General features: G+C 38.4%; 1 protein-coding gene across 2 annotated transcripts in view; it reads right to left on the reverse strand.

Annotated features, from left to right (window-relative positions):
• Window positions 1-4,627: 4,627 nt before the first annotated feature.
• SLC15A2 (solute carrier family 15 member 2) overlaps window positions 4,628-25,634 on the reverse strand; it is a 34,802-nt gene continuing 13,795 nt past the window's right edge. Inside the window, exons 6-22 of one of the 2 annotated variants that reach the window (XM_007450499.1) lie at window positions 25,441-25,531; window positions 25,078-25,155; window positions 19,521-19,603; window positions 19,013-19,099; window positions 18,750-18,839; window positions 18,476-18,520; window positions 17,368-17,400; window positions 16,553-16,641; window positions 15,350-15,431; window positions 14,640-14,774; window positions 13,535-13,699; window positions 13,335-13,381; window positions 11,645-11,755; window positions 10,863-10,959; window positions 6,430-6,576; window positions 5,751-5,855; window positions 4,628-5,404 (exon numbers count right to left, since the gene is read on the reverse strand). In XM_007450499.1, coding sequence (XP_007450561.1) covers window positions 5,228-5,404; window positions 5,751-5,855; window positions 6,430-6,576; window positions 10,863-10,959; window positions 11,645-11,755; window positions 13,335-13,381; window positions 13,535-13,699; window positions 14,640-14,774; window positions 15,350-15,431; window positions 16,553-16,641; window positions 17,368-17,400; window positions 18,476-18,520; window positions 18,750-18,839; window positions 19,013-19,099; window positions 19,521-19,603; window positions 25,078-25,155; window positions 25,441-25,531 — 1,662 coding nt within the window. In that variant the 3' untranslated portion in view covers window positions 4,628-5,227. The remainder of the gene's footprint in view (window positions 5,405-5,750; window positions 5,856-6,429; window positions 6,577-10,862; window positions 10,960-11,644; window positions 11,756-13,334; window positions 13,382-13,534; window positions 13,700-14,639; window positions 14,775-15,349; window positions 15,432-16,552; window positions 16,642-17,367; window positions 17,401-18,475; window positions 18,521-18,749; window positions 18,840-19,012; window positions 19,100-19,520; window positions 19,604-25,077; window positions 25,156-25,440; window positions 25,532-25,634) is intronic. The other variant, XM_007450500.1, reaches the window with a different exon arrangement.

A 25,634-nucleotide genomic window follows, 5' to 3' on the forward strand; every position in this document is an offset into this window, starting at 1 on the left:
GTGCCCCGCAATGGGGAAGGCCCCAGCAGTGAGAGGCCCGCGTACAGAAAAAAAAAAAAAAAAAAAAAAAAGAAATGATCCAAGTATCTATATCAAGAAGTTAGAAAGAGCAAAGCAAATTAAACCCAAAGAAAGTAAAAGGAATGACATTTAAAAAAGAACTATTCAAGGTTGGGAAGGCTCAGTACGGTAAAGATGGCAACTCTCCCCAGACTGACCTATAGATGTGATAAAATCCCAATTAAGATCTCATCAGATCTCTGTGTGTGTGTGGGGGGGGGGTGCAACTTGACAAGGGCCAATGGCAGGATGAGACTAGTTAGGTAGGTAGGGACAAGGTCAGATGGCCTTGTTGAGGAGTTAGAAGTTTAGACTGAATAGGGAGCAATGAAGTGCTTTTAAGCAATAAAGCAATATGAATTACATTGTAAGAAAGATCATATTGCTAGTAATGTAGGAAAAATTGGAGGCCAAAAAGTAAACTTAAAAGGCTGTTGTAATAATCTACAGATATGATGGTGGCTTTAACTGGTATAGTGGCAGTGGGAAAGGAGAGAAGTGGACAGATTCGAAGCCTACTAAGTAAGTAGAATCTCCAAGACTTGTTGATCAACTGAGTATGTGTGAAGTGGCAGAGGGAGGAATCATGGAAAATGCCTAAGTTCCTAATTTGGAAAATGGGTAAATGATGTAGAATTTGGAACTACATAATCATAGTCTTGTGACTTTTTCCTGCACTCCCAGGCAATCCAAAAATAGGAATAGAAATAATGGATATATGTGCCTAGTGGTAGAAGAGATTGGCAAAGACGTTGGAAGGTGAAGAAGGCCAAAAATTCTGTGGTAGCAAATGCATAATTAAAATGTGGAGCTATAATAATTGACCATAAGGTCCAAGCTAGTTTCATGGCCAGACTAGCACACAGTATGAGAAAACTGAGATGTGTCAATGGAGGTTAAAATGAAGATGAACAATGCGTTCAATAGAGACGGGGAGGAAAAGTTGTAGAAGGATAGAAGATCTCAAAATTGGAGATTTTGGAGGTAGAGTCTTTCAAGGTATGTTTAAATTTAAGATATAGTTGAGTTTGAGGATGACTGAGTTACCCTAGATAAAGTAAAATGGAGATCACTGGCATTAAAAAGGAGCCAAAGAATTGGTGTTAATGTTTATGTCTATGGATGTGGAAGACTCCAACATATTGTTATATACTTCTCCAGCCTTATCTCCCACTACTACTCTGCACACACTCTACTCCACACAAATCAGGCTACTCATCATTTTCCCAATGTTTTGTATTCCTGCCTCTTCACCTTTGCTTGTGAGGGACTCTCTACCTGCAATGCTGTCTTGTCCCTTGCTTCCATGTCCAAATTCTAGTCATCTTCAAGGTCAAGCCTAATACACTATCTACTCCATGAATCCTTCCCTAATTCCCGTGGCCAGAAGTAATCTCTCCTTCTTATGAATTTTCGTAACATTTTGTAATTTCCTTGGTATAGGTGACATTCTGTCTTCAGTAAACAGGATTGAAATAATGCATGTGAAAAGTAAAATGCTAAACAAATGAAATTTATTACACTAATTTTTATTTACATGATAGTTATTTAGGTACATGCCTTATCTTCCTACTGCAAACTCCTTAAGAGTAGGGACTCTATTTATTCCAATTTATTTCTCCCATAGCTTCTGACATAATGTCTCTCAGGTTAAAAAAAAAAAGTTCCATTAAATTGAATTAAACCATGGAGGCAAAAGAATTCAGGTAAACTTACATAGAAATTACCAGAACCCAGGTTTCCTAAGAGGAACATGTGCTTCCTTTAGGTCAAAGATTTTTTTTTTTCATTTTAGTTTCATCTTATTGTAATAAACAATGTATAATTAAATCACATTCTCCTGGTTTTCCTCTTACTTCATAAATCACTCATTCTCATCACCTTTTCTGGATCCTCCTCTTCTAGATCTCTAATGTTGGGAAACCCCAGGACTAGACCTTGAACCTCTTCTCTATATACGTTTACTTCCTAGGATATCTGCTCCAGTGTTACGCCTTTAAATACCGTTTATATGCTGATGACTCTCAAGTTTATATATCCAGCTCCAGGCTCTTAACTGAATTTCAGACTCAAAAAACTGCCAGCTCAACATCTCCAACTGGATACCTTATTGGCATCTGAAGTTCAACATGCACAAAACTCTTAGTTACTTTACACCCCAAATCTATTCTTGCCCTAGTCTTCCCTACTCTCAGAAAATTGCACCTTCATCCTCATTACTCGAGCCTTCAAATCTAAGAGTCAGCACTGATTTCTTTCTTTCAAATCATATATGCAAACCATATTCAATTCGTGTCAGTCCTACCTTAAAGATAATTTAATTTATTCCAAGTCAAGCCATTTCTCCCCACCTCCACTGCTACCACCTTGGCCAAATAACAATCATGTTTTCCCTGGACTATTATAAATATCTACTAATTGGACTCCCTGCTTCCATTCCTTCCTGCTTACAGACAATTCTCTACTTAGCAGCCAAATTGATCTTAGAGAATGTCAGATTATGTCATCCCCATATTCTAAACCTCCAACGGTTTCACAGCTCACTTAGAATAACATCAAAATGTTTTATCATGACCACAGGCCCCACATAATCTGGTCCCTAGCTTCCTGGGGCTGCATCTTCTACCTCTTTACACCTTACTTACTCCAGTCCTGTCATACTGTCCTTCTTGCTCTTCCTCAGTATTCCATTACTTCCTCAAGCCCTGTGTACTCTCTAAGATCTTGACAGCTAGTCAAGATAAGTGAGGTAACCTTGCACACAGGTATAGCAGATTACTCATCTTTGTTTTTCCAACACCTAACTCAATGAATGGCATATAGTGAAACTCAAAGATGTATTTGAATAAAAAAATAACTCTCTTAAAAAATTTTGAGGTTTTAACCAACCATGTGATTAAAATGTAAGCCTACATTGTGATGAAGTTGCCAAAAACATCTAATGTTACCTAAGGCTACATTAACAGAAGTGTATTGTTTGGAGAAAAGCAGGTTGTAGTTCTTCTGGTCCGACCAATTCTGGAATGTCATACATATTTGGCTTCAGATATCACATATTAAGAGGGATTCTGACCCACTGTTACATGTCAGAAAGGATATTTTTCAGAAGTGGAAAAACAGTTGTGAAAGGACTGGACTACGCCCTGTGAAGAGCCATGAAAAAAAACTGAGAATCTTTAGCTTGATGAATACTTACTTGATGACTGGGGAGGTGACATGAAAATTCTCTCCAAATAGCAGAAATTCTGCTGCATAAAAGAGAGGTTTATGCTTATTCTTGTTAGCCATAAAGGAAAGAACCAATGGTAGGAGGTTCCAAAGAGAAAGCTTTCAGTTCAACATAAGGAAGAATTTCCTGCCAGTTTTTCCCAAGTCAGTGTTCTGCAAAACAGTATACCATGTGAAACGAAACAAAGTGTCTTTTGTCTTTACTGAAGGATATCTCAGAATCCTTAATATGCAAATGTTAAGAAGATATATATGCTTCATTTCCAAAAGTTATTTATCCATAAAAACTTTTATTCACAGAGCACTGTTACTATCTCTTGAAACAATAGTTCATAGAACAGATTGAGTTAAAGCTGCTCAAAAATGAACAGAGAATCTTCTGAAGAAGCACAGTCAGGTTCACATTAAGATATCTGTGGAAACTGGATGGTGTTGCTGTCACTTCGGTATTTCGGAAAACTTGGTAACTAAGACTAGAGTATTAAAGCTTGGGAAACTGAAGCAACTTTCCTTGTTACATTTACAACGTGAGACTAACTCAACACAGTTCTAGATGAGAATAATAGAGCAAAACCAATGGAAATGAGGCTCTCTAGGACAACTGTTCTGAACTTTTCCCCCAGCAATACACTGTAGAGTCACGATATTCCCATGTCTGTCCACTGATTCATTCATTGTGTGCAAGGTAATATTTCTCAACTTCTTTCACCAACACAGCAACAAACAAAAACCTGTCATGTTCTACCACTCCTTCCCTCAACCCCCACATTTTGTTAGAATCCTGATATGGGACCATGTCCCCCATTGAGCACTGCCATTTTAGAAGCTCAAACCTAGAGTATTAATATAACTTTTTTTTTTTTAATAAACAGGAAAATCCAGGCCTAAATGAAGAAATGGCATTTAAAAATTTTGGGAAAAGTAAAACAGGAAAAATTATCAAAACAGATCCACTACTTTGAGGCCGAAGGAAGTACTAATACAAAAGGAAGTTATATTCATAAAAATACTATTGTTATTAAGTACCTGTTGCAATAAGCAAGATGATGTAATAATAAGACAAAGCTGGCCCAACAACATTGAAAAGGCAGGGGTGGAAAATTATTAGTGTCTACACAGCTGTCCACAGGAGGGCGTACTCTAGGGCTGAAACATTGTAGTCCCTAAGAAGAATGTATACTGTAGAAGAAATGGCTCATCAGGACTTCTCCAATTTATACTTGTTCTCTTTTCCAGAACCATGTTTACTATCTTTAATTTGGTTTCCAAATATCTATCAGTAGTGAGAAAGGGGATTTGGGTTAGTAGACAAAATACTGTAATTATCAGAAAGATATATCTTCTCCTATGTGTTAATAAAATGTCATTGTTTCCTACTATCTGTACTGAAAAATTAACTACGGTCCTATCAAATCTGGATACCTGAGAAGCCAGAACCAGATCACACCAGACATACCAATTCTTGAGGTCCTTGTACACAGTACAATTACACTGCTAATGAAGAAACTTGAAATACCATTTCTCTGTTATTCTGCAATTTTGCTTCTAAATCAGCACTTCAAAAAGTGGGGTCATCAGTTCTAAATGGCAGGTAAAACAATTCCTACATAACTTTGATAAGCACAGAGACTAACCTCAACTATACATTTGTGTTTTTCACAGCCATTTGGAGGTAGCAGGCCAGCTTCAGCAACACTACACAAGGTTTACCGAGTTCACTGAGAAACGGGAAGACATAGAGTCTCAGGGGCCTTGCTATAATGTACTCAAAAACCCAGTCCTAGAACTGCCTCTATCATGGGAGAAAAATAGAGGAGATTAGCTCAGATATGACACTACTTCTCTCTTCTAACCAAAAGTCGGAGTAAAAAATGCTTAAAGATGGTGATGGCCAAGATCAGAGTCAGGAATTGGGGTCTGGGCAGAGTCCAGGGAGTCATTAGAGCTTTGTCTTCTTGGTCTCCAGGTTGATCATGTTTCCTTGGATTTGGGGAATCTGCTTATCTGCTGACCCCTGAATATCCTCTAGCTTTATAGGAACATAGTAGTGGCCCATGATGGAGAAGATCAGGCAGACCACCAGCAGGAGGCAGGAAAACAAAATGAATTCGGCCCACTGCAGGAAGAAATACATATAAGAGAAGAATATGGAGAACCTGAAACTAAAGGGATCTTTATAGGACGAGGACTGGGGAGCAGATTTACCCAGGGTCACCTGTTTAGGAAGAGCTTTGGCAGGAGAAGACAGGGCTCACTGGCCTCTCCTTGCATGGGCCTATGGTAGTCATTATTGCCACTTACATGTCTATTTTTCTGGCAAAGTCTGTGGGTATCTAATCCATCTCAAGTCAGAGGGCTGAGTGGGGAATGTGGGAGACAGAGGGGAGGGGGAAGAGAGAGCAGAGGAAGTTGGAGGGAAATCCTTGGGTAGACACGTGCTCCTGCTTCCCTTAGGTCCATACCTGTACCAGGCTGCTGAACTGTGCCACAATAAGCACGATGATGTTCCCAACTGCAACTGTCAACAACCAGGCTGCCTGGAGTACAGACTTCATGCTAGAGGGAGCCTAGAGAGGACACAAATTTGTTAGTGAACAAACTCCCTACACCACCCTCATGCCCCATGCATCTATCCAGAAAACTTCTCCCACAAAAACTTCCCCTACTAAGTTCAGCTATCACATTGATTCAGGGGATGGTAATAATGTTCAGAGTAACAATAAGATGGAGCTCTTAACTGAATATTTTAATTCATTATATCATATAATCTTCATTACAACCCTAAGAGATAAGTTCTATTACTATTATTTTATACGTAAAGAAAAATAGCATTAGAGAGATATACTTGCTCAAGGTTACACATTAGGTGTGCAGCCAAAATCTGAATGTGGGCAGTTTGATTCCATAGCCCTTATTCTTAGTATTTAAGTATCCTTTTCTGGATTCCAAACAGCACAGGGATCCAGCCTGCCATTATCCTAGGAGTCAAGTTGATATTCTGTTCAGGACCATAAGGAATCTAAGGCCAAAAAATATGGAGGCCTTGGCCAGGGTCACATACCTAATTAAGGCAGTGCCAGGATTAAAACTCCATCCTCTGAGCAACAGCTCCACCTCCACCTTCCACTTGCAAAAACCTACCTGAGAATAAGAAAACTCAAGTCCTGTGACAGAGAACATGACCTCCCCAGCTGTAACAAGGGCATATTGTGGTAGCTGCCATGCGATGGACATTTTGTTGGCTGGGATATATTCCATCTTCCAGGCCTGAGGACCCTGACTGGTGCTCTTAGTAAGGGAAAGAAGAAATGGGCTTGTCAGGAGTCTCAAGTAAATATTCCTGGCCTAAAACATTTTATGGTCTTATATCCATCCCCTCATTGTATTTTTATCCTTGTGCTACCAAGCAATTTCTACACATTTTTTGCCAAGACTGTACAGACCAAACAAAACAGGACTACGTGACGAACTGGGCCCTTAGGCCTCTAATATATGATCTCTACTCTAGATGCTTATTATCCTGGCATTCAGAAACAATATATATAGCCTCTATCTTGAGCAGTATATGAGAGACAGAAGGAAAACACCAGGAATGCAAGTGTTATGGGTTGAGTTGTGTCCCCCTAAAACTCATATGTTGAAGTCCTAACCCCTAGTACCTGAGAATGTGACCTTATTTAGAAATAGGGTTGTTACAGATAGAATTAGTCAAGTTAAAATGAGGTCTCTAGGGTGGGCTCTAATCTAATGTGACTGGTGTCCTGTCCTCATAAGAGAAATTTGAACATAGACAAACATACAGGGAGAACTCCATGAGAAGATGAAGGCAGAGACTGGAGTGATTCTTTTATATAACAAGGAACACCAAATACTGCCAGAAAACCACTAGAAGCTAAAGGAAGCTAAATGAAACAGATTCTTTTTTTTTTTTTTTTTTTTTTTGGCGGTACACGGGCCTCTCACTGTTGCGGCCTCTCCCATTGCAGAGCACAGGCTCTGGATGCGCAGGCCCAGCGGCCATGGCCCACGGGCCCAGCCGCTCCGCAGCATGCGGAATCCTCCTGGACCAGGGCACGAACCCGCGTCTCCTGCATCGGCAGGCGGACTCTCAACCACTGCGCCACCTGGGAAGCTCCGAAACAGATTCTTTCTCACAGCTCTCAGAAGGAACCAGCTCTACCAACATCTTGATCTTGGACTTCTAGCCTTTATAAGGAAATAAATTTCTGTTGATAAAGCCACTCAGCTTGTGGTACTTTGTTACAGCAGCCCTAGAAAACTAATACAGCTAGGTCGGTTTAACATCAGAAAGTCAATTAATATAATATACCGTATCAATAGAAAACCATATGATTATCTCAATAGACACAGAAAAAGCATTTGACAAAATTCAACCTCCCCCCTTCATAGTAAAAAACAAACAAAACCCACAACAAACTAAGAATAGAAGGGAACTTAACCTGATACCTGATAAATACCTATGAAAACCCCACAGCTAACATACTTAGTGATAAAAGACTGAATGCTTTCCCCCTAAGAGGATGTCTACTCTCACTACTTCTATTCAATACTGTATTGGAGGTTCAAGCAAGAGCAATTAGTCAAGAAAAAGAAATAAAAGTCATCCACACTGAAAAGAAAGAAGTAAAGCTTCTTTATGCGGATGACAGGATCTTGTATGTAGAAAGTCCTAAGGGATCCATTAAAAAACTATTAAAACTATCAAATGAGTTCAGTAAGGTCGCAGGACACAAGATCAATATCAATTGTATTTCTACATATTTGCAATGAACAATCTAAAAATGAAATTAGGAAAATGATTACATTAGCAACAGCAAAATAAAGAATAAAATACTTAGGAATAAATTTAACAAAATAAATGTAAAACCTGTACTCTAAAAACTACAAAATATTGTTGAAAAATTTAGGTCTTAAAGAAGACCTAAATAAATGGAAAAACATCTCATGTTTACTGACCAGGAGACAATATTGTTAAGATAGCAAAACTCCTCAAAATTACCTACAGATTCAGTGCAATCCCTCTCAAAAATCCCAGCTGGCTTCTGATCCTAAGCTGATCCTAAAATTCATATGAAAATTCATGGAACCCATAATAGCCAAACCAATCTTTAAAGGGAAGAACTAAGTTGAAAAACTCATACTTCCTGATTTTGAAATTTACTACAAAATAACAGTAATCAAGAGATTATTGTACTGGCACAAGAATAAATATATAGATCAATAGAATAGAACTGAGAATCCAGAAATAAGCCCTCACATTTCTGGTCAACTGACTTTTGACAAGAATGTCAAGACCATTTAACGGGAAAAGACGAGTCTTGAACAAATTGTGCTGGGACAACTGGATATTCACATACAAAAGAATGCAGTTAAGCCCCAAGCTCACATCATATACAAAAATGAACTCAAAATGGATTAAAGACTTAAATATAAGAGGCAAAACTATAAAACTCTTAAAGGAAAATAATGGGCATAAATCCTCATGACACTGGATTTGGCAATGGTTTCTTAGATGTAACACCAAAAGCACAAGCAACCAAAGAAAAAAATTGATAAATTGAACATCATAAAGATTAAAAATGTTTGTACTTCAGTGGACACCATTAAGGAAGTTAAAAAGACAACCTATTGAATGGGAGGAAATATTTGCAAATCATATACCTGATAATGGACTTATGTTTAAAATATATAAGGAATGCTTACAGCTCAATAATTAAAACACAACCCAATTAGAAACTGGGCAAAGAATTTAAATAGACATTTCTCCAAAGCAGATTACAAATGGCCAAAAAGTACATAAAAAGGTGCTCAACATCATTAGTCATCAGGAAAATATAAATAAAAACCACAATGAAATACCTACTAGGATGGCTATAATTAAGAAGATAGAAAAACAAGTGTTGGCCAAGATGTAGAAAAATTGCCACCTTCTATTGGTGGGAATGTTAAATGTACGTTCACTTTGGAAAAGTCTAGCAGTTCCTCAAATGGTTAAACATAGAGTTACCATGTGACCCAACTCCACCCAAGAGAAGTGAAAATATATGTCCACACAAAAACTTGTACATGAATGTTCATAACAACATTATTTATTTTAGTCAAAAGGTGAAAACAACCAAATGTTCATCAACTGATGAATATACGAATAAAATGTGTTATACCTATACAATGGAATATTATTGGGCAATAAAAAGAAATGAAGTACTGATGTATGCTATATGAATGAACCTTAAAAAATATGCTAAATGAAAGAATCCAGACACAAAAGGCCACATGTTATAACATTCCATTTATACGAAATAGGCAGAATAGGCAAATTTATAGAGACTGAAAGTAAACAAGTGGTTGCTAGTGCTAGAGAGTATGGGAGGGAATAGTGAGTAAATGCTAATGAATATGGGGCTTCTTTTTGGAATGATGAAAATGTTCTAAAATTACACAACTCTGTGAATTTATTAAAAACCATTGAACATATATTACTGAAAATATATTCTATATATGTATTGAATATACAATATATATTGAGTATGTTAATGCATTGAAAACCATTATACACTTTAAGTGGGTGAACTGTATGGTATATGACATATCTTAATAAAGCTGTAATAAAAAATGGCATACTGAAGATATCATGCTAATTAATTAAAATAAAAATACTTTACAGATTATTCTCATCACACTTCTAGAAAGTTTCCATCTTTTTCTTATTCGCTGTCTTCTTTTTATATTTAATACAATGTCAAAAGTAATGAAATAGGGCTTCCCTGGTGGCACAGTGGTTGAGAGTCCGCCTGCCGATGCAGGGGACACGGGTTCGTGCCCCGGTCCGGGAGGGTCCCACATACTGCGGAGCGGCTGGGCCCGTGAGCCATGGCCGCTGAGCCTGCGTGTCTGGAGCCTGTGCTCCGCAATGGGAGAGGCCACAACAGTGAGAGGCCCGCGTACCACACACACACAAAAAAAGTAATGAAATAAAATTAGAAGCAAGATTCACATCAGAATTAAAATTCAGAGGTGTCATGTCCTTAGTGCTGAGACAATTGCTTTTGGTGGAGCACAGTTAATTCACCCCCCAAACTTTGTGTAGAAATTGACATTTGTTACCAGTCTTGGTATTTCAGACTGTGATATGCTAGCAGATGTTTCCAAGGAGCTAGGAGACCCACATGTGGAATCAGTCAAGAAGTCAGTCAAACAATTTTTGTTTTCTTGGGGCCATAATGAGACTGCAGCAGACCATGTCACCTCATAGCAATGACTCAAGATAAATTATGTCTACCATTCCCCAAGACCCTGTGCCTGTTGCCAGTGTTATCTCTTTTAAGTCCTCATGAAGACCTTAGTAGGTTTTCTAAAGTCACTATAGAAACTATCACCTTACACTAGAAATAAGTATGTGATGCTGTCTTGCCACAGTCTTCTTTGGGTCCCAGGATAGATACAGATTCAGATAGATATAGATTTATATATATAGATATGATATAGTTATATAGACACAAATGTAGATACAGATATATGGAAGGAGAGAGTAAGGGTGACCATGAGCTACTTACATTAGTAATAACAAACAGATAAGCTGCACCAAAGTCTAGTAGACCCAAATTCAGTGAAAAGTCCTCATTTTTTGTTTTACAAGGCACCGCAGGATATCTGGAACAGGACAAATTTAGGTTAGAATAGACATCACAGTTTAGAAAAGCATTCCCATCTCTGGAGGAAAGAGGGATTTCATCGAAAGAGTGATTTCATCTCTCTCCTGATGGTGAATCAATCAGCAAAGCTACCATTTCTCTTTGAGGAGAGGAGTCTCAGGGTGAATTATTTTCATGCCAGGTTTTTTCTACCCCGATCTGAGCTTTTCATTGTCTGTTGGCTAATTTTTTTTTAACCTTAAACCTGAATGCAGAAGGCACAAACTGTCTTCTTTTGTGAACTTCAGACTCTAAGTCTTCTCATCTAAATTTTACGAATTTTTCTCTTCTAAGTCTTATGAATTAGTGGAACAGCATAAAACAGTGAACCTGAAAGGATAAGCTCGAACGAGGTGTTAATAGGAGTTACCAAAGGGTAGGAGTGGGAGCCAATAATAAACTGGCAAACCTCCCAGAGATGGCCTTGTTGACTATACAGTATGGCCTTTACAACAAGCGTGGTCTCGATATATCTGTGCGGAAAAAGGTCAGACTGAGGGAAGGAGGCAAAGGTCGAAAGAGAGCAGGAATCTGTGTATATTTAAAATTAGCTGAGATATACCTAATCCTCCCACCTATATGCAAAGAAAGCATTTAAAAAACAGTTGTTGATAAAAGTAAAATTACAGGGGTAATGCTCTTACTCTCCTCTTTGAACAGTTCTGTAAGCAGACACACCATAGTCTTCTTCAACACCGAGGGAGGTATCTGTACCCAGGGAGATATTGATCTCTTCATGCAAAGTGTTAACAAACCTAAGGGTAGAGACATTGTTACAGATCAGACTCTCCCACCTGATAAAAGGGCAGGGGCCTTTTCTGTTTTGTTTACTGCTATATGCCTAGTGCCTAGAACAGTGGCTGGCACATAAAAGGTACGTGACGTATATTGTTAACTGGGTGAATAAATGAACTCACATGTAAGAAGCAATCAGTAGTCTTAGCTGTCCCTAACTTTTTCTTTCCTCAGGTATTAGCTTTTTATCTGCCACACTCTCACCTGATTTCAGCTGGGATGACACTATTGTGATCACCCATGGCAGTCCGAGTCTCCTTACTAACCCACCTTAGGTGCACCTAATTTCTTTCAGTCTTCTAATGGTGTAATTCATCAACTGAGACTCCACTAAGAAAAATAATTATGTGTGTGTGTGTGTGTGTGTGTGTATGTATAAATACATACCAGTATTTATATAAAACTGATACTTTATCTTCTTACAAATGAAGTCTGATTTGACTTATGCAAAACTCAGACTCCCAGCCCACAGTAGGTTGAGCTATCATTGTTTTGGGTCTGCAGATAACCCTGGACTCTTCCAGAACCATCTTTCTAGTCTTTTGAACCCGGGCCGCTAAATTGCTCCCTCAGTTTAGGTTTCTGGTAGCATTTGCGTTGGTCCCTGGCCCATGGGATTAGAAGGGCAGTTCCCTCTAAAATCCTTGATATTGATCTCTGGACATTCAATCATCCTGCACTAACCTAGAAATTGCTCCCTTTCATCCTTCCTGGAGGTTCCCATTGCTCTCTGACCCAGGGAAGTCCTATCCTCATTGTTGTCTTACTTATTTTTCATCTGTTTACTTTTTCTGAAGCTGCATATGCAAAAGCAGATTATTATGACTGTTCCACCCTTCAGTGAAATTCAAACTTTTTATTGAAAGCTCTCCTCTAAAATGCTATTCTCAACAGCAACCATCTAATCTTGATGGCCATAGGCACATGCATCTGTCTATTTCATGTCAGATTCCTGCCCCAGTGAGCAGGTGACTCCTTCAAGGCTCCATTTCTGTAAATGTCCCAGGCTAACAAGACTTTCAGCCTTATATAGATTCAAAACCAAGTCTTTTGACTTCAAGTGTGTTGCCTTTACTAAACGACGAGGCCTCTATAGGTTTATTTTAAATTTTACTTAAAAAACACAGTAACTATAAAAGATATTCAACTACCAATAACGAAGGGAGGATTATTTGCTTACTTCTAAATTTCTCTCTGGTGATCACAGAGAGGAAAGAATTCAGTTATTTTCCTAAGAGCAAGATAAGTGGATAAAATTCAGCAGAAGAGATTTATGTTGCAGAGCACAGGGCGGGTACATAAATACAGGGTCATCTTTGAATACCACATGAGAAAGCAAGCCAAAAGACCTGGTTTTGAATCTATGCTTCTCACTGCCCTGGGAAATGCCTTCTGACACTAATTCTCTTGACATTTTAGGAAGAGAATCCCTGTACAAGACAAGTAGAATGTGAAGTCTCTTCATGTGAAGCCCCACAGATCAGAAGAGACCCAAGATTCAAGAGAACAGAGAGGCCTGGGTCTCCTTGGCATCCAAACCTCATGGCTGTCATCCCATTGGTTGTTTTGTTTTCTTCATCCTTTACCTACAATAGAGGGAAGTAAACATCAGTTACAGCTGACAAGAGGGAACTGATAATCAGAAACTTTGATCATCATTCATATCCTTGGTAAGATATTGATGAGCCCAGTCATTGTACTCTAAGATAATTTGGAAACTAGGCCATTCCTCAACTTACCATCATGCTAGAAATACTTTTCCCATCTTCTCGAATGATCAGAGTGTACCATTTTTTCTCCTCCACAGAATGCTCAGTGTAGACAGACAAATTGTGATATTTCAGTTGGAAGTGGAAATTCTGGCTTTTTGTCTTCAGGTGGAGTTTGGAATAGTGTGGCATTTTCTATAGAATGAAGAGCCTGTCACACTCACCTTCTACCCCATCTTGGACATCACAATCTCATAGTAACCCAGGGCAGGTGACCTCATTAGATACTTTCAACATTACCCTTTAACCTAGTAATTCCATTTCTAGAAATATACCATAGGAGTAATTAGAGGCTTGAATAAAGATTTATGAGTACGGATGTTCATTATAGAATTATGTATAATAACAAAAAAAATTAAATACCTATAAGGAAGTATTTTACTAAGCCATGTTATATCCACAGAATAGAATATTATGTATCCATTAAAATCACATTCTCAAAGTTTACCTAAGGGCATGGGAAAATGCTTATGACGGTTAATGTTAAGAAAAAATCAAGGTCAATACAGCATATAGTGTTTCAACACTTTTTAAAAATTTGTTTATTCATTTATACAAAAATGCTAACTATGATTATCTCCATGTGATGGATTTATAGGTGGTTTTTATATCTTTTGACATACTCCCCAATTTTCTACAATAAACATATATTACTTTTATTGTTTAAAAAATATTTTTAAATGAATATTTCAGAATATGTATAATATAGTAATGAAAATATGCAAGCCAAACTCTTCCACAGGGTGTGTGTTACAAGGCAGTTTGAAATAATAACACAAATTACAACCTATTGAGAGCTTACAATGTCCCAGACATTATGCTAAGCACTTTACATATAATATTTATCCTTACAACAGCTTATGACATAAAAATTATTGCCATTTTACAGATGCTAAAACTGAGGCTTAGAGATCAAATAAACTTGTTCAGGGTCTTATAGCTAGGGAACGGCAGAATCAGGAATTGGACTGGGGCAGTTTGACTCCCCAAGTGCATGCTCTTCACCACTGTATTATGCTGCTGCCTTGGCACATAATCTGAATGTGTTTCTGATTCATTCAAGTCCATACATCACCTGAAAGGATTTGATGGACTCTGCCAACAGAGAGTTGTTTTCATCTCCCAGCACTGTAACCTTCACCTCATTATCTGCCAGATTCAAGACTTGTAGGAAAATCTCTTGGGAATCTGGTTGGGGTGGGGCCATTTCCTTAGGACAGAGAACACATGTTAGAATTACCAACAAATAACCCTTCAGATACCATGAAAACACATACCTCAGTCCTTTCTCGACAGCCTAGCTCATCTAGTCAGGAGGACACAGTTTCCTACCTCTAAAGAGCATTTGGCTTAGAAAACTCTGAAGGCAGTTTGGAGGGGGAAACACCAGCTCAATATAGCAAGCACTGATGCCAGGTAACAAACTCCATGCCTTTTGACTCAGCTGTGGCCTCATACATCATTCCCTAATAGTGGCTATTCAATCTGCCAAAAGTTATTTGTTTGAGTGCCTGGTAAGCTATCTAAAAGATGGTTATATATCTTGGATACCGGTGTTTGGAAATTCCTTGACAATATACTCTGAATCACTCAGGTGGAAGGTGGGCTTCATTTTGCACTGCTGCTTTACCCCTGTATCTACTCATTTACCACAAACATTTATTATGCACCTTCTTTAAAACAGGTACTGTGCTTAGGGCCCAGGGAATCAGGATTGAACAAGTCAGAAAAGTGAACAAAATAGGTATGGTCCTGCCCTCATGGCTTAAGATTTATTGTACTCACATTAATTTTTATCTCTACAGTAGCAGCAACTGCAAAGGCCAGGCATGCTAGGATCATACCAACAGCCATTTTCCTAAGTGATCTATAGGGGAAAGAAAGAGACAATTATAGCTAAACTGTAGACTCTAAAGAATAAAATCTAAACCCCCTAAGCTTAGCTAATTTGGTCCCAATTACTTTTCAAAGTATTGCCTCCCCTTCATATAACCTTCTTTCTACTTTTACTTGAGTTATACTGAATTGTTCTCTGTAATGCACCAAATTTTTCCCTCTATCTTTGCTTATGGTTTTTTTTAATTCATTATGTCATAATAACAAAAAATAATAGTAATATAGTCAGATTTACTGAACATTTACCATATACCAGTCACTATATATTATTACCTCCTTTTCCTCTCCTTCAGAAGTCTTTCTTGACCCTGGCCTCTCTCTTCCATCTCTGCATTTCCCTGGCACTTTGCTTTCCTTCTTAGGGCACTTAACATATTTCACCTTGTTGCAATAATTAACCTTGCATATTTTCTAGCTTCCTTACTAAAGAGTAAACTCCTTAAGAGCAAGATTTGTGCTTTTACATTTGCATAGCACTTGGTGCTGAACTCAATAAACTGCTCAATGAATGAGTAAATGACAAAAGGTCATCTGAATATGGTAAGTGGTTATCAAAAGGAAATTGCTATTAAATCAGAAATTAGAGAAGACTTAACACCCTCCTCTGTCAAACTTTACAAAGAATAACACTTCTGTTTAGAAGCGGGGGGAAAGCAGTAATTAGGGACAATTCTATCCCCACTCTTATGAGGTCCCCCATTTGTTTCATAGGGACAGTGGAAGATTTAAAGGAATTAGTTATCCTCAAAGGCATTGGACTTCTTTGAAGAGGCAACTTTCAAGAACAAAGCAACAAGTTGGTTTAGGAGCCTAATCTCACATACTTTTGACTTCCCATGAAGTATAGTCCTAACTCTTCAACATCACATACGTAAGTCTGCAGTAATGGCTTGGACTCTCTATCATAAGAATTAATTAGATCTAATTCCCGTCCTTCAGTATTAACAGGCGTTTAATCTAACATGGATAAACAGAAGCAGAAAAATGATAAATCAAAACAAATCATCACTAAGTAGAAAAGATATTGACTCTTTATCAAACTGGGCAAATGTTGAGTCAGTTTGGAGCAACATAGGCACAGTGAGCACTTACGTGAAGTTAATGCCACACTTGGAGACCAGAGGATAAATGACAAGGTCAAACAATGGGATGAAGATAAGAACCAAAAAGGGATTTAGTACCTGTAACACCATGGTAAAAAGGATTAGTTACAATGTTCTTCTATCATGAGTGTGAGCATGTGCTCTCATTTGCATGTGTGCACTCTCTCTCACATCCAAACACACTTTCATCATACTATGTACAGAATGATTCCACATCCTTCAGTCTCTTTACACCCAAGACTCTATTTCCCCTGCATAGCACATTATCTTCCAAATATCCCAAGGAACCAGTTTCACTCTGAACCTGTTTTTCTGTCAATCAACTGGGAGCTTTCCCCTCCCATTTTCACTTAACTTCTTCAGCACCACAGCCAAGGGAAAAATGTCATGGCCAGGAGAAAGGAATGAGAGAAGAAAGAACTGGGGATTGTTGAACAAGAGTTTTAAAAAATACCTGGGAGTCACCAATAAACAGAGATTCTGATTTTGTTGCTCACACAACAAAGCCTTATACTTTCTTTGACAATATTTCCATGATACTTGACATGGAAAAAAATCCAGTGCTTATATTTTCCCTGTGAGCTCAAAACTCAGTCTCCCTGGAGTCGATCAGGAGCTACTTACTTAACAGAGGATGTGAAAGAGAAGTGTGGGGCTTAAAGAGAATATTTTCATCCCTATGTTTAGCTCTCCTTAGCATACAAGGAAAAAAACATCAAATTATGGTTGGTAATCCTACTACTACAGGTAATGGTGTAGATGAGGAAAGAAATAAGTACCCGGGACTATAGAGAAGTCTCCTACCTGCATCTGGTCAGGCTGAAGCACAAAAAAACCCTGAAACATGATAACAAATCACATTAAGATGGTGGCCTAAAGACAAAAAAAAAGCCTAGATCAACCATCTTGCTAATTAGCAGGTGAGAAGCATAAGGTAAAATCTATCAGGTCTTTGGTTCAGGATCACTATTATCCTTGTAAGGGTATGCCAGGGGTGGGCGTGGGGTGTGTGGGGGGGAAGAGACTGGGAATGGCTTTAGGCTATGTCTCCTGAAGGCAGATGGGCTAAAGGGAGAATCTTATTTTCTGTTCACTATGCTTTCTTTAACTTAAAAGAGAATAAAGTCAGTATGTTCTTTATTAATCTCAGTAACTGCAGTCGTAGGTGGTAATAATATGACGGACAAGACATCATGGTTAGGGTGAAGACTCCCACTGACACACAGTGTTTCTGAAGTTGTTCTCCAGGAGGTCAAAAAGAGGACAAACATGGTAAATCCTGGACAGCCAGGGGAAGGAAAAAGGTGAAATTATATTAAGCAGGCTCCAAACAGACTGGCATCATAAAACCCTGGCATCATTCTACCCTGCCCTCTTCACAACTGAGAGGATCGAAAAACAATACAATAATCTAGGAAGTGGGAACAAATGAGAGAAGAGTTTTTGCCAATGAATGGAAATTGGAAAAAGAGGAAATAATGTTTACAATCTTCCCGTTATTTCTGTATCCATGTACAAAATTTCCCACCTCTGGGTCCTCTGCTGTTAGCCCTGCCTAAGAGATGGTGTCAATTGTGTTGTAGCAGCAATCAAACCTGCTGTGCCCTGGCCAGGCTTAAATGGAAGAAAACATCCACTTCCCCAGGCTCTATCACTTCATTTGCTATCCTCTCAATGCTTCTTTGTATACATTTAAATATTTCCATCCTTACATTTCTGATTTCTAAAGATAAGATTCTGTTTTTTATTTCTAGATTTGCTTTCTTTACTTTGCCTACTCAGTATCTTCATGCTAAAGGCACATCTCTTATGATCTTATGTCAGTTTTCAGGCAAAAACACAAAGAAATTTCTCCTTAATATGGATTATAAAGAAAATGATAGACTTCTCTGGAAAAATCTCTTCTACTCACCAAATTCCCATTCATCCTGGTGGCTTGCAAGGTCCATCGTGAGCCCTAGGGCAAACAGATACTATTAAAAGAAATTCCTTTCTCTGAGAGGGAAGGGGCTGGAGGAAGAAGGGGTAGCTTTCAAAAGAACTATTCTTTTTTTTTTTTTTTAACATCTTTATTGGAGTATAATTGCTTTACAATGGTGTGTTAGTTTCTGCTGTATAACAAAGTGAATCAGCTGTACATATATATATATTCCCATGTCCCCTCCCTTTTGTGTCTCCATTCTTACCTGCTGATCCAAAAGAGCCCAGAACATCGGCAATGGGATATAAAGAAATAGTACCCTGGTCAGTGCCTTCACATCCATAATGAGCTGCCTCTGCAAGAAGGGGTGAGAAGGAACAGGCTGAATTGCCAGATAGGGTTTTCTTGCTTAGAGTAGAAGTGGCCCAGAACAGTAAGAGAAGAGGTCAAATACAGCAGGAAGGAATCAGTTTGGACATTAGGAAAGACTACATGGAGGCATCAGATGTTTCTGCAGTTCCAACTTACTGGGTATTTCTCAACTGCCCAGTCCAGCCAGTGCTCTCGCTTTGGAATGTCCGCAGAACGGTTCTTGAAACGGTTGGAAATGGCAAACTAGGGCAGAGCGTAGATATCAGAGGAGAGACCAAAAAAACATCCCCTGCTTTTTCCAATTCATTATCTCTTCCCTCAAACACACATAACTCTTAAGTGACTTACTCCAACCTTTTGATTTCATCAGGCATTGAATTTCAGAATATTTTAAATCTAATTTTACCTATCCTTATTTTCTGTTGGCAACATACATAACTACATTTCAGAAGACTTTTGCCCATTTTTAAAAACGATTACATTATTTTTAACTTAATGGTTAAGTAGAGGCACAGAGGGAAGACCGATTAATCTCAGGTTTGCCAAAAAGCACAGAAGTAGAGCAGAGGTCATTGAGAGAAGCCATGTTTGAAGGCCTATATGCTCAGCACAGCATCTATTTCCCTTTGACTGAAAAAGGTAGGTAAACAATTCATGGACTTACCCAGATACATTTGACAACTTGAGTCACTATGTTTCCTTCAGGAGGTGGTTTTCTGTATATTTTGCTTCCCATTGCAAACACAACTGCAGTTGATAGACAAATAAGGTTCTTAGCTTCTCATTTCGCACATTCAGTATGTAAACACTAAGGACAGAATGCTGAAATATGGGAGTAACTGGCACATCTCATAAAGGGAGGGAAATGACTGACGCTATCTGACTTTAGAGTTAGAAAAACTATGGGAGCCAAAATGGTCAGTGTTCAGACTTTCCTGTTATCACAGAAATGAAAGTCACCTTTGAATTCTCACTCTTCTTTCTTCATCTCTACATCTGACATATTAGCAACTTTCACTGACCCTCTGTCTTCAGTGCATTTCCTGCCTGCCCCCTCTTTTGCATCACCACTGCTGTGACTCTTGTGTAGGACCTCACAACTTCTACCCTGCATTATCAAAATGGCCACCAACTAGTTTCTCAGTCCTGTTCTCTTCTTCTTTTATCTGATGCCAACTTAAAATCCTTTTTCCAGGACCTACCTAACAAGCCCAAACTCCTAGCATGGAAGGCCTTCCCAAATTCATTATTATCCTGGTGGTTATTATTATCATTAATGATCTCTTGAAGATTTATTATTATATGTAAAGTGTTAGGCATTTTACATTCAGTACTGATTTTACGTGACAAAATTTGTAATACTCTATTTTACACATGAAGGAATCAAGGATTAAAGAAATTAAGCAATTTGTACAAGAAAATGCCAGAAACTGCATTTTTGACCTGAGGCCTGACTCAAGAATCTATACTCTTAACCACCATAAAGCACCTCATTCATTCATTCTTGCATTACACACTGTGCTAGATACTACTGGTAATAAAGATAAAAAAGAGGTGGCCCCTGTCTGCAATGGAGCTCCCCCTCAACCTACCGCTTTCCACTTTACCTTTCATTATTCTCCATTTGGCACCTTATCCTCTAACCACTATTCATTATTCCTATGAAAAATTCTTTTCTGTTCTATTTCTGTTCTTGAGCTCATTCTCTTCCCCTCAACGCCCATCTTTAACCTTTAACCACATCTCCACAGTTATCTATAGGTGAATTTAATTTTCTTATTTTCTCCTTTATTTTACCAGCAATGAGATATTAGTTTGATAATTATAAAAAAGTAAAATTTTTTCAAGTTTATTACATTTAACTAAAATCCGTGGGAAACCTCCATCTTGGTACCCTCCCAGATGTACTTTCCTCCTGAATGGACTTCCCAGCTCTAGCAAGATGCCCCTCTAGTAGATCTTCTACTCAAGATGCTTTTCTCAGTGACCAGTAGCAATTTCCAATATCCTTACATCTAGAATGACTGAATCACCTTACTTTTCTCTATCTTAACTTTCTAATTTCTCCATTCCTCTCAGTCAGATTCACTCTACCACTTTTTCTTTATCCTCTCAGTTTCCCCAAAGCTTCTCTAAATAGCACCCTTTACCTACCACAGCCTTCTTATTGTTGATAGAAAAAATAGTTCAGAGAAAGAATGCTAATCCTGGGAGACCAGTGGGCAGATAAAGAGGTATCTAGATAAGTGGAAGATTTTGGACAGGAAATAGACTGCTCTTGAAACTAAGAATGATCCTAGAAAGAGGCTGAAATTCTCAGGAATTCTGGTCTAAAAAGTGACAGTGAAGTGATAAAAGGAAGACCTTGACAAGTTCACACTTAAATTTCAAGGCCACTTAACTAAAGAAGCTGAGTAGGGACCTTGAGTTTCTCTACCATCTCCTCCCACTAGTAGACGTTGCCTCTTACTTCACAAAGAAGATAGAAGGCTTCAAATGAAAACCCCCTCAACTTCTTGCCACCAAATCTATTAACTTCTGTATCCACACCCATCCTCTCCTCTCTCTATTTAGGTGAGGGTGATTGATGTTCCTCCTCCTGTATAAAGGCAATTGTGCCATGTGTGCTTTCATACTGATTATACTGTTTTATCTTACATCTTCAACATGTTTCTTTACTGGAGTCTTCCTAATGACATTCAAGCATGCTCAACATCCTCTCTTGACTCCATGTCACCTTTCAGCTATAAACACCGTCTTCCCTTTCATCCCTCTTATTCACTTCCCAATTTACTCTAATTAGTCTCGAATCTCCACCAATCTACCATAGATGATATCATCAAATCAATGACCCTCTTGTCGCTATATTTAATGGACATTTTCCACCCTTATCTTGCTTTCCCAGTCAGTAACATTTGTTACTTTGAATGAGTCCCTTCTTGAAATCCTCTTGGTAGCCAAGGTAGGACAACTATCACTTTGGCCATTCCTTCTTAGTCTCATTTGTGGGTTTCCCCTCTTTGCCTGTCTTTTTTTGTTGTTAACTGTTGAACCCTTTACCTAATTCAAATACAAAATTTGACCCTTAACACATTTTTATTGTAAAGGAAATACAAGAACTTACAAGTAAATGCTGGCTTGTATAAAGGTATGCTCAACACTGAAAAATCTCATTTAATAATATAAATACATAACAAAGAATTGACAATCTATATATTGGAGAAAATAATCATTATTAAGTTTTCATTACATTAAGACTCATTCCCATACAAATTTGAAACATTATTCTAAAGGTTTATGCCATAGAGATTGCCCCTTAATTTGATTCTGGCATTAATGAAATCACCCTGCTTTTCAAAATACGATGTTCTGTTTTCTGCCTCTCCATTTGCACTGGTTTTTTCCTACCTGGAGAGCCATTCCCCAACTTTTCTTCTGTGAATCTTTATTTGAATAACTTCAGTGTAACCTAGTTACTCATGCCTTTGCTGCACTTCCTTGTAGATATCTTTATTTCTGCACTTATCACAGTGAACAGAACTTCATTGTTCACTTATCTGTATCTTCACCAGGAAAATAAAATTCCTTGCAAATAGGTACCATAACTTGTTTATCTCTAATTCCTGTTGCTTAGATCATTTGACTGTCTTTTAAATACCAGTGTTCCTCACGGTTCTATCCTTGCTGTCTTTTTACCCTACTCTTATTATCTCTTAGTTATTCCATCTATTTTCATGAATTAATTGCTACCCATATATTAATAGCTCCAGATCTTTATAGCCGAAACATTTCTTCTGAACTTTAAACCTGTATTTCCAAATAAATGTTTGATACTCCCAATTAAATATTCCAAGGACATCTAAAATGTAACATGTCCAAAACTAAATTCATTGGTATTGCCCCAAACCTCTTCTTCCTTATTATCAGTTAATGACCCTACTATCTACCATTTGCTCAAGCCAGAGCCCTACATTCAATCTTGGCTTTTCTTCTCCCTTACTTTCACACATCTAATATCAAGTTTGTCAATTCTGTCAGGGCCAAGGAGGGTGAGCTAAGTGAGGCACTCACCTTGAGCACAAAATTTAAGGGAGTACCAAAATTCAGTAATCAAGACAAAGGGTATCCTTGTCTCACCCTTAACCCATTCTTTCTCCACATTACAGTCAGAAATACCACTAAAAAATAAAAATCTAACCATCATTCCCCTATTCAAAATCCTTTTGAAGCTCCCTACTAGTCTCCTGATAAAGTTCTAATTCCTTAGTAGGTTAAAAGGCCCTTCATTATCTAGTTTCTGTCAATTTCTCCTATCTTTCCATTTATGCTCCAGGCAATTTGAATTCCTTTAAGGCCTTCAAATATGTCATACTATTTCTCATCTCCTTGTCTTACAGATACCGTGTCCTATTTCTGTTTCACTTTCTATCTTTTCTTTGATTAATCTTTGAATTAATTGCTGCTAATCCTTTAGGTCTTACCTTACACATCATTTCTTTCCTGACCCTCAAAGTCTTAGTCAGATATCCCTCCTATGTGTTCCTATAGCTTTCTCTGTATTTCACCAGCTGTGACAGTGATCATACTATATTGAAATTTCCTGTTTTCTTATCTGTCTCCCTCCTCCTGCTGGACCAAATAAATTCTTTGAAAGCATGAATTCTGTAGCTATCTAATTCACCAGTGTGACCCCAATACCTAGCACAGAATCTGACACATAAATGGCTCATTAAGTCAATGTCTATCAAATTAATGAGTGAAAAAAATCAAATGAATAAATTAAATCATAGTGAAAAGTCAGAGAACTTATTTATTCATACCCAGAAAATTGAAGCAGCTGACTAGTGATGACAGCTAACACTTATTTAACATTTCATAATTTATTAAACATTTCCATTACAGCATCTCTTTTGATCTTCATAATTACTCTGATATGTAAATAATATTATTATGCAATGATCCAGAGAAAAAGATATAGTACTAATCAGAGGAAAACCAGAAAAATATTTGGCTTCACAGGGAGAAGGAAGCAGAGAATGTATTATCACAGGGCTCCAGGTATTACGCATAAATTTCCTTGGAATTGGAGTTGCAATCTGATATAATAATATTAGCCCCACCCAACCCCCCCCCACCCCCGGTAGAAAATAATCAGATGGAACATTGAGTCTCTGGGCTCTTTATCCTCTATTGAGCTCTTTCTGTGTTTGGACTGGATATCTTCCAGTGGGGGGTGTCACCCAAAGGCTCAGAGTGAGAACAGGTTTCCAGGTCAATGATTAGAAACAATCATGTCCAAGTTTCCCCTTAGGCTGTGTAAACTAAGCAACACACACATCCCCCTTCCACTTCCATTGCTGGGTTCCCTGTGGTAAAGAGAATGCCACTTGATCTAAGTTGCATCAGTTTCCCCCTACTTATCCAACTCCTCTTATTCTCTTTGCTTAAGAGCAAACTTCTTGGGAGCACTGCAGAGCAGGGCAGAAACAGCTAAACCGGGCTTCCCTGGTGGCGCAGTGCTTGAGAGTCCGCCTGCCGATGCAGGAGACGCGGGGTCGTACCCCGTTTCGGGAGGATCCCACATGCCGCGGAGCGGCTGGGCCCGTGAGCCGTGGCCGCTGGGCCTGCGCGTCCGGAGCCTGTGCTCCGCAAATGGGAGAGGCCACAACAGTGAGAGGCCCGCATAACGCAAGAAAAAAAAAAAAAAAGAAACAGCTAAACCTAGAAGCTACTTTAAAAGGCCCAACGAATTTTAAAAGTCTTTCAATTACCAGATAAATAACCATCAGATGAAATAAGCTAGTTCAAAAGGAAGGATTAATTATTTTCCTTGCTTCATTATATACTGTAGTGTAGATCAGTACATCTCAACCTTGACTACACATTAGAATCACCTAGATACTTAAAAAATTACAGAAGCCAAGGCCTTATCCCACAGAGATCCTGATTTAATTAGTCCTACATAGGGTCCAGGGATCAGTCTTTTTTAAAGCTCTCTAGGAAACTTCTTATTAGTTATGTAACCTTGGGCACTTTTTTTGAGGTTTCTGACTTTATTCAGTTAATTTATCTCCAACGTCTAGGGTAAACCCCTACAATAACACTTACCTAATAGGTTAGTGTGAGGACTGAATGAAATAGTTTGTGTAAAGTGCTTACATCATGCTTTACATGTGGAAGGCATCAGTGGCTATTAGTTTCCTTTGCCCCACTGCACTTACCAAGAGCTATCACCATAAGCAATCCTGGAACTCCAAAAGCCAATGCATAGCAGTCTTTTCCAAAACATTGCACATCTCCTGCAGGAAAACAAAACAAAACAAAACAAATTAATCCTGAATCTTAAGTCTTTGATGTTCTATTCTGTAAGCTCAGGTTTTTGAGGTCATAGACATAGCCATCCTCTTTCTTCCCATCACCTAATCCACAATCCTTCTTTTGGGCCAGACAAAGCAAGATTAAAAGAAATTCTCTCAGATTTTCAAACCCTTATAAAAGGAGAAGATGGACAGGAAGAAGCCTTGAACAGATTTCTGGCTGGCCTGAGTAAAGCTTATACAGAGTCCCTCAGAAAAGATCCCAACCTCTCAGCATGGGTGTGACAAATGTAGAAATCAAGCTCCCTGCATTGATGGAGAGGTAGAAGACTGAGAAGTATCTAGTCCGTTCCTCTGCCTGAAAAAAAAAAAAGGCCAAATCATCAGTGCAATATGCCTCCTAGCTCCACCCCGTACCTCATGTTCAGACTAAGCGAGAGGTACATACACAGAGACAGATT

This window comes from Lipotes vexillifer, unplaced genomic scaffold (genome assembly GCF_000442215.2).
Source record: "Lipotes vexillifer unplaced genomic scaffold, Lipotes_vexillifer_v1.1 scaffold1106, whole genome shotgun sequence".
NCBI classification, from domain to species: domain Eukaryota; kingdom Metazoa; phylum Chordata; class Mammalia; order Artiodactyla; family Lipotidae; genus Lipotes; species Lipotes vexillifer.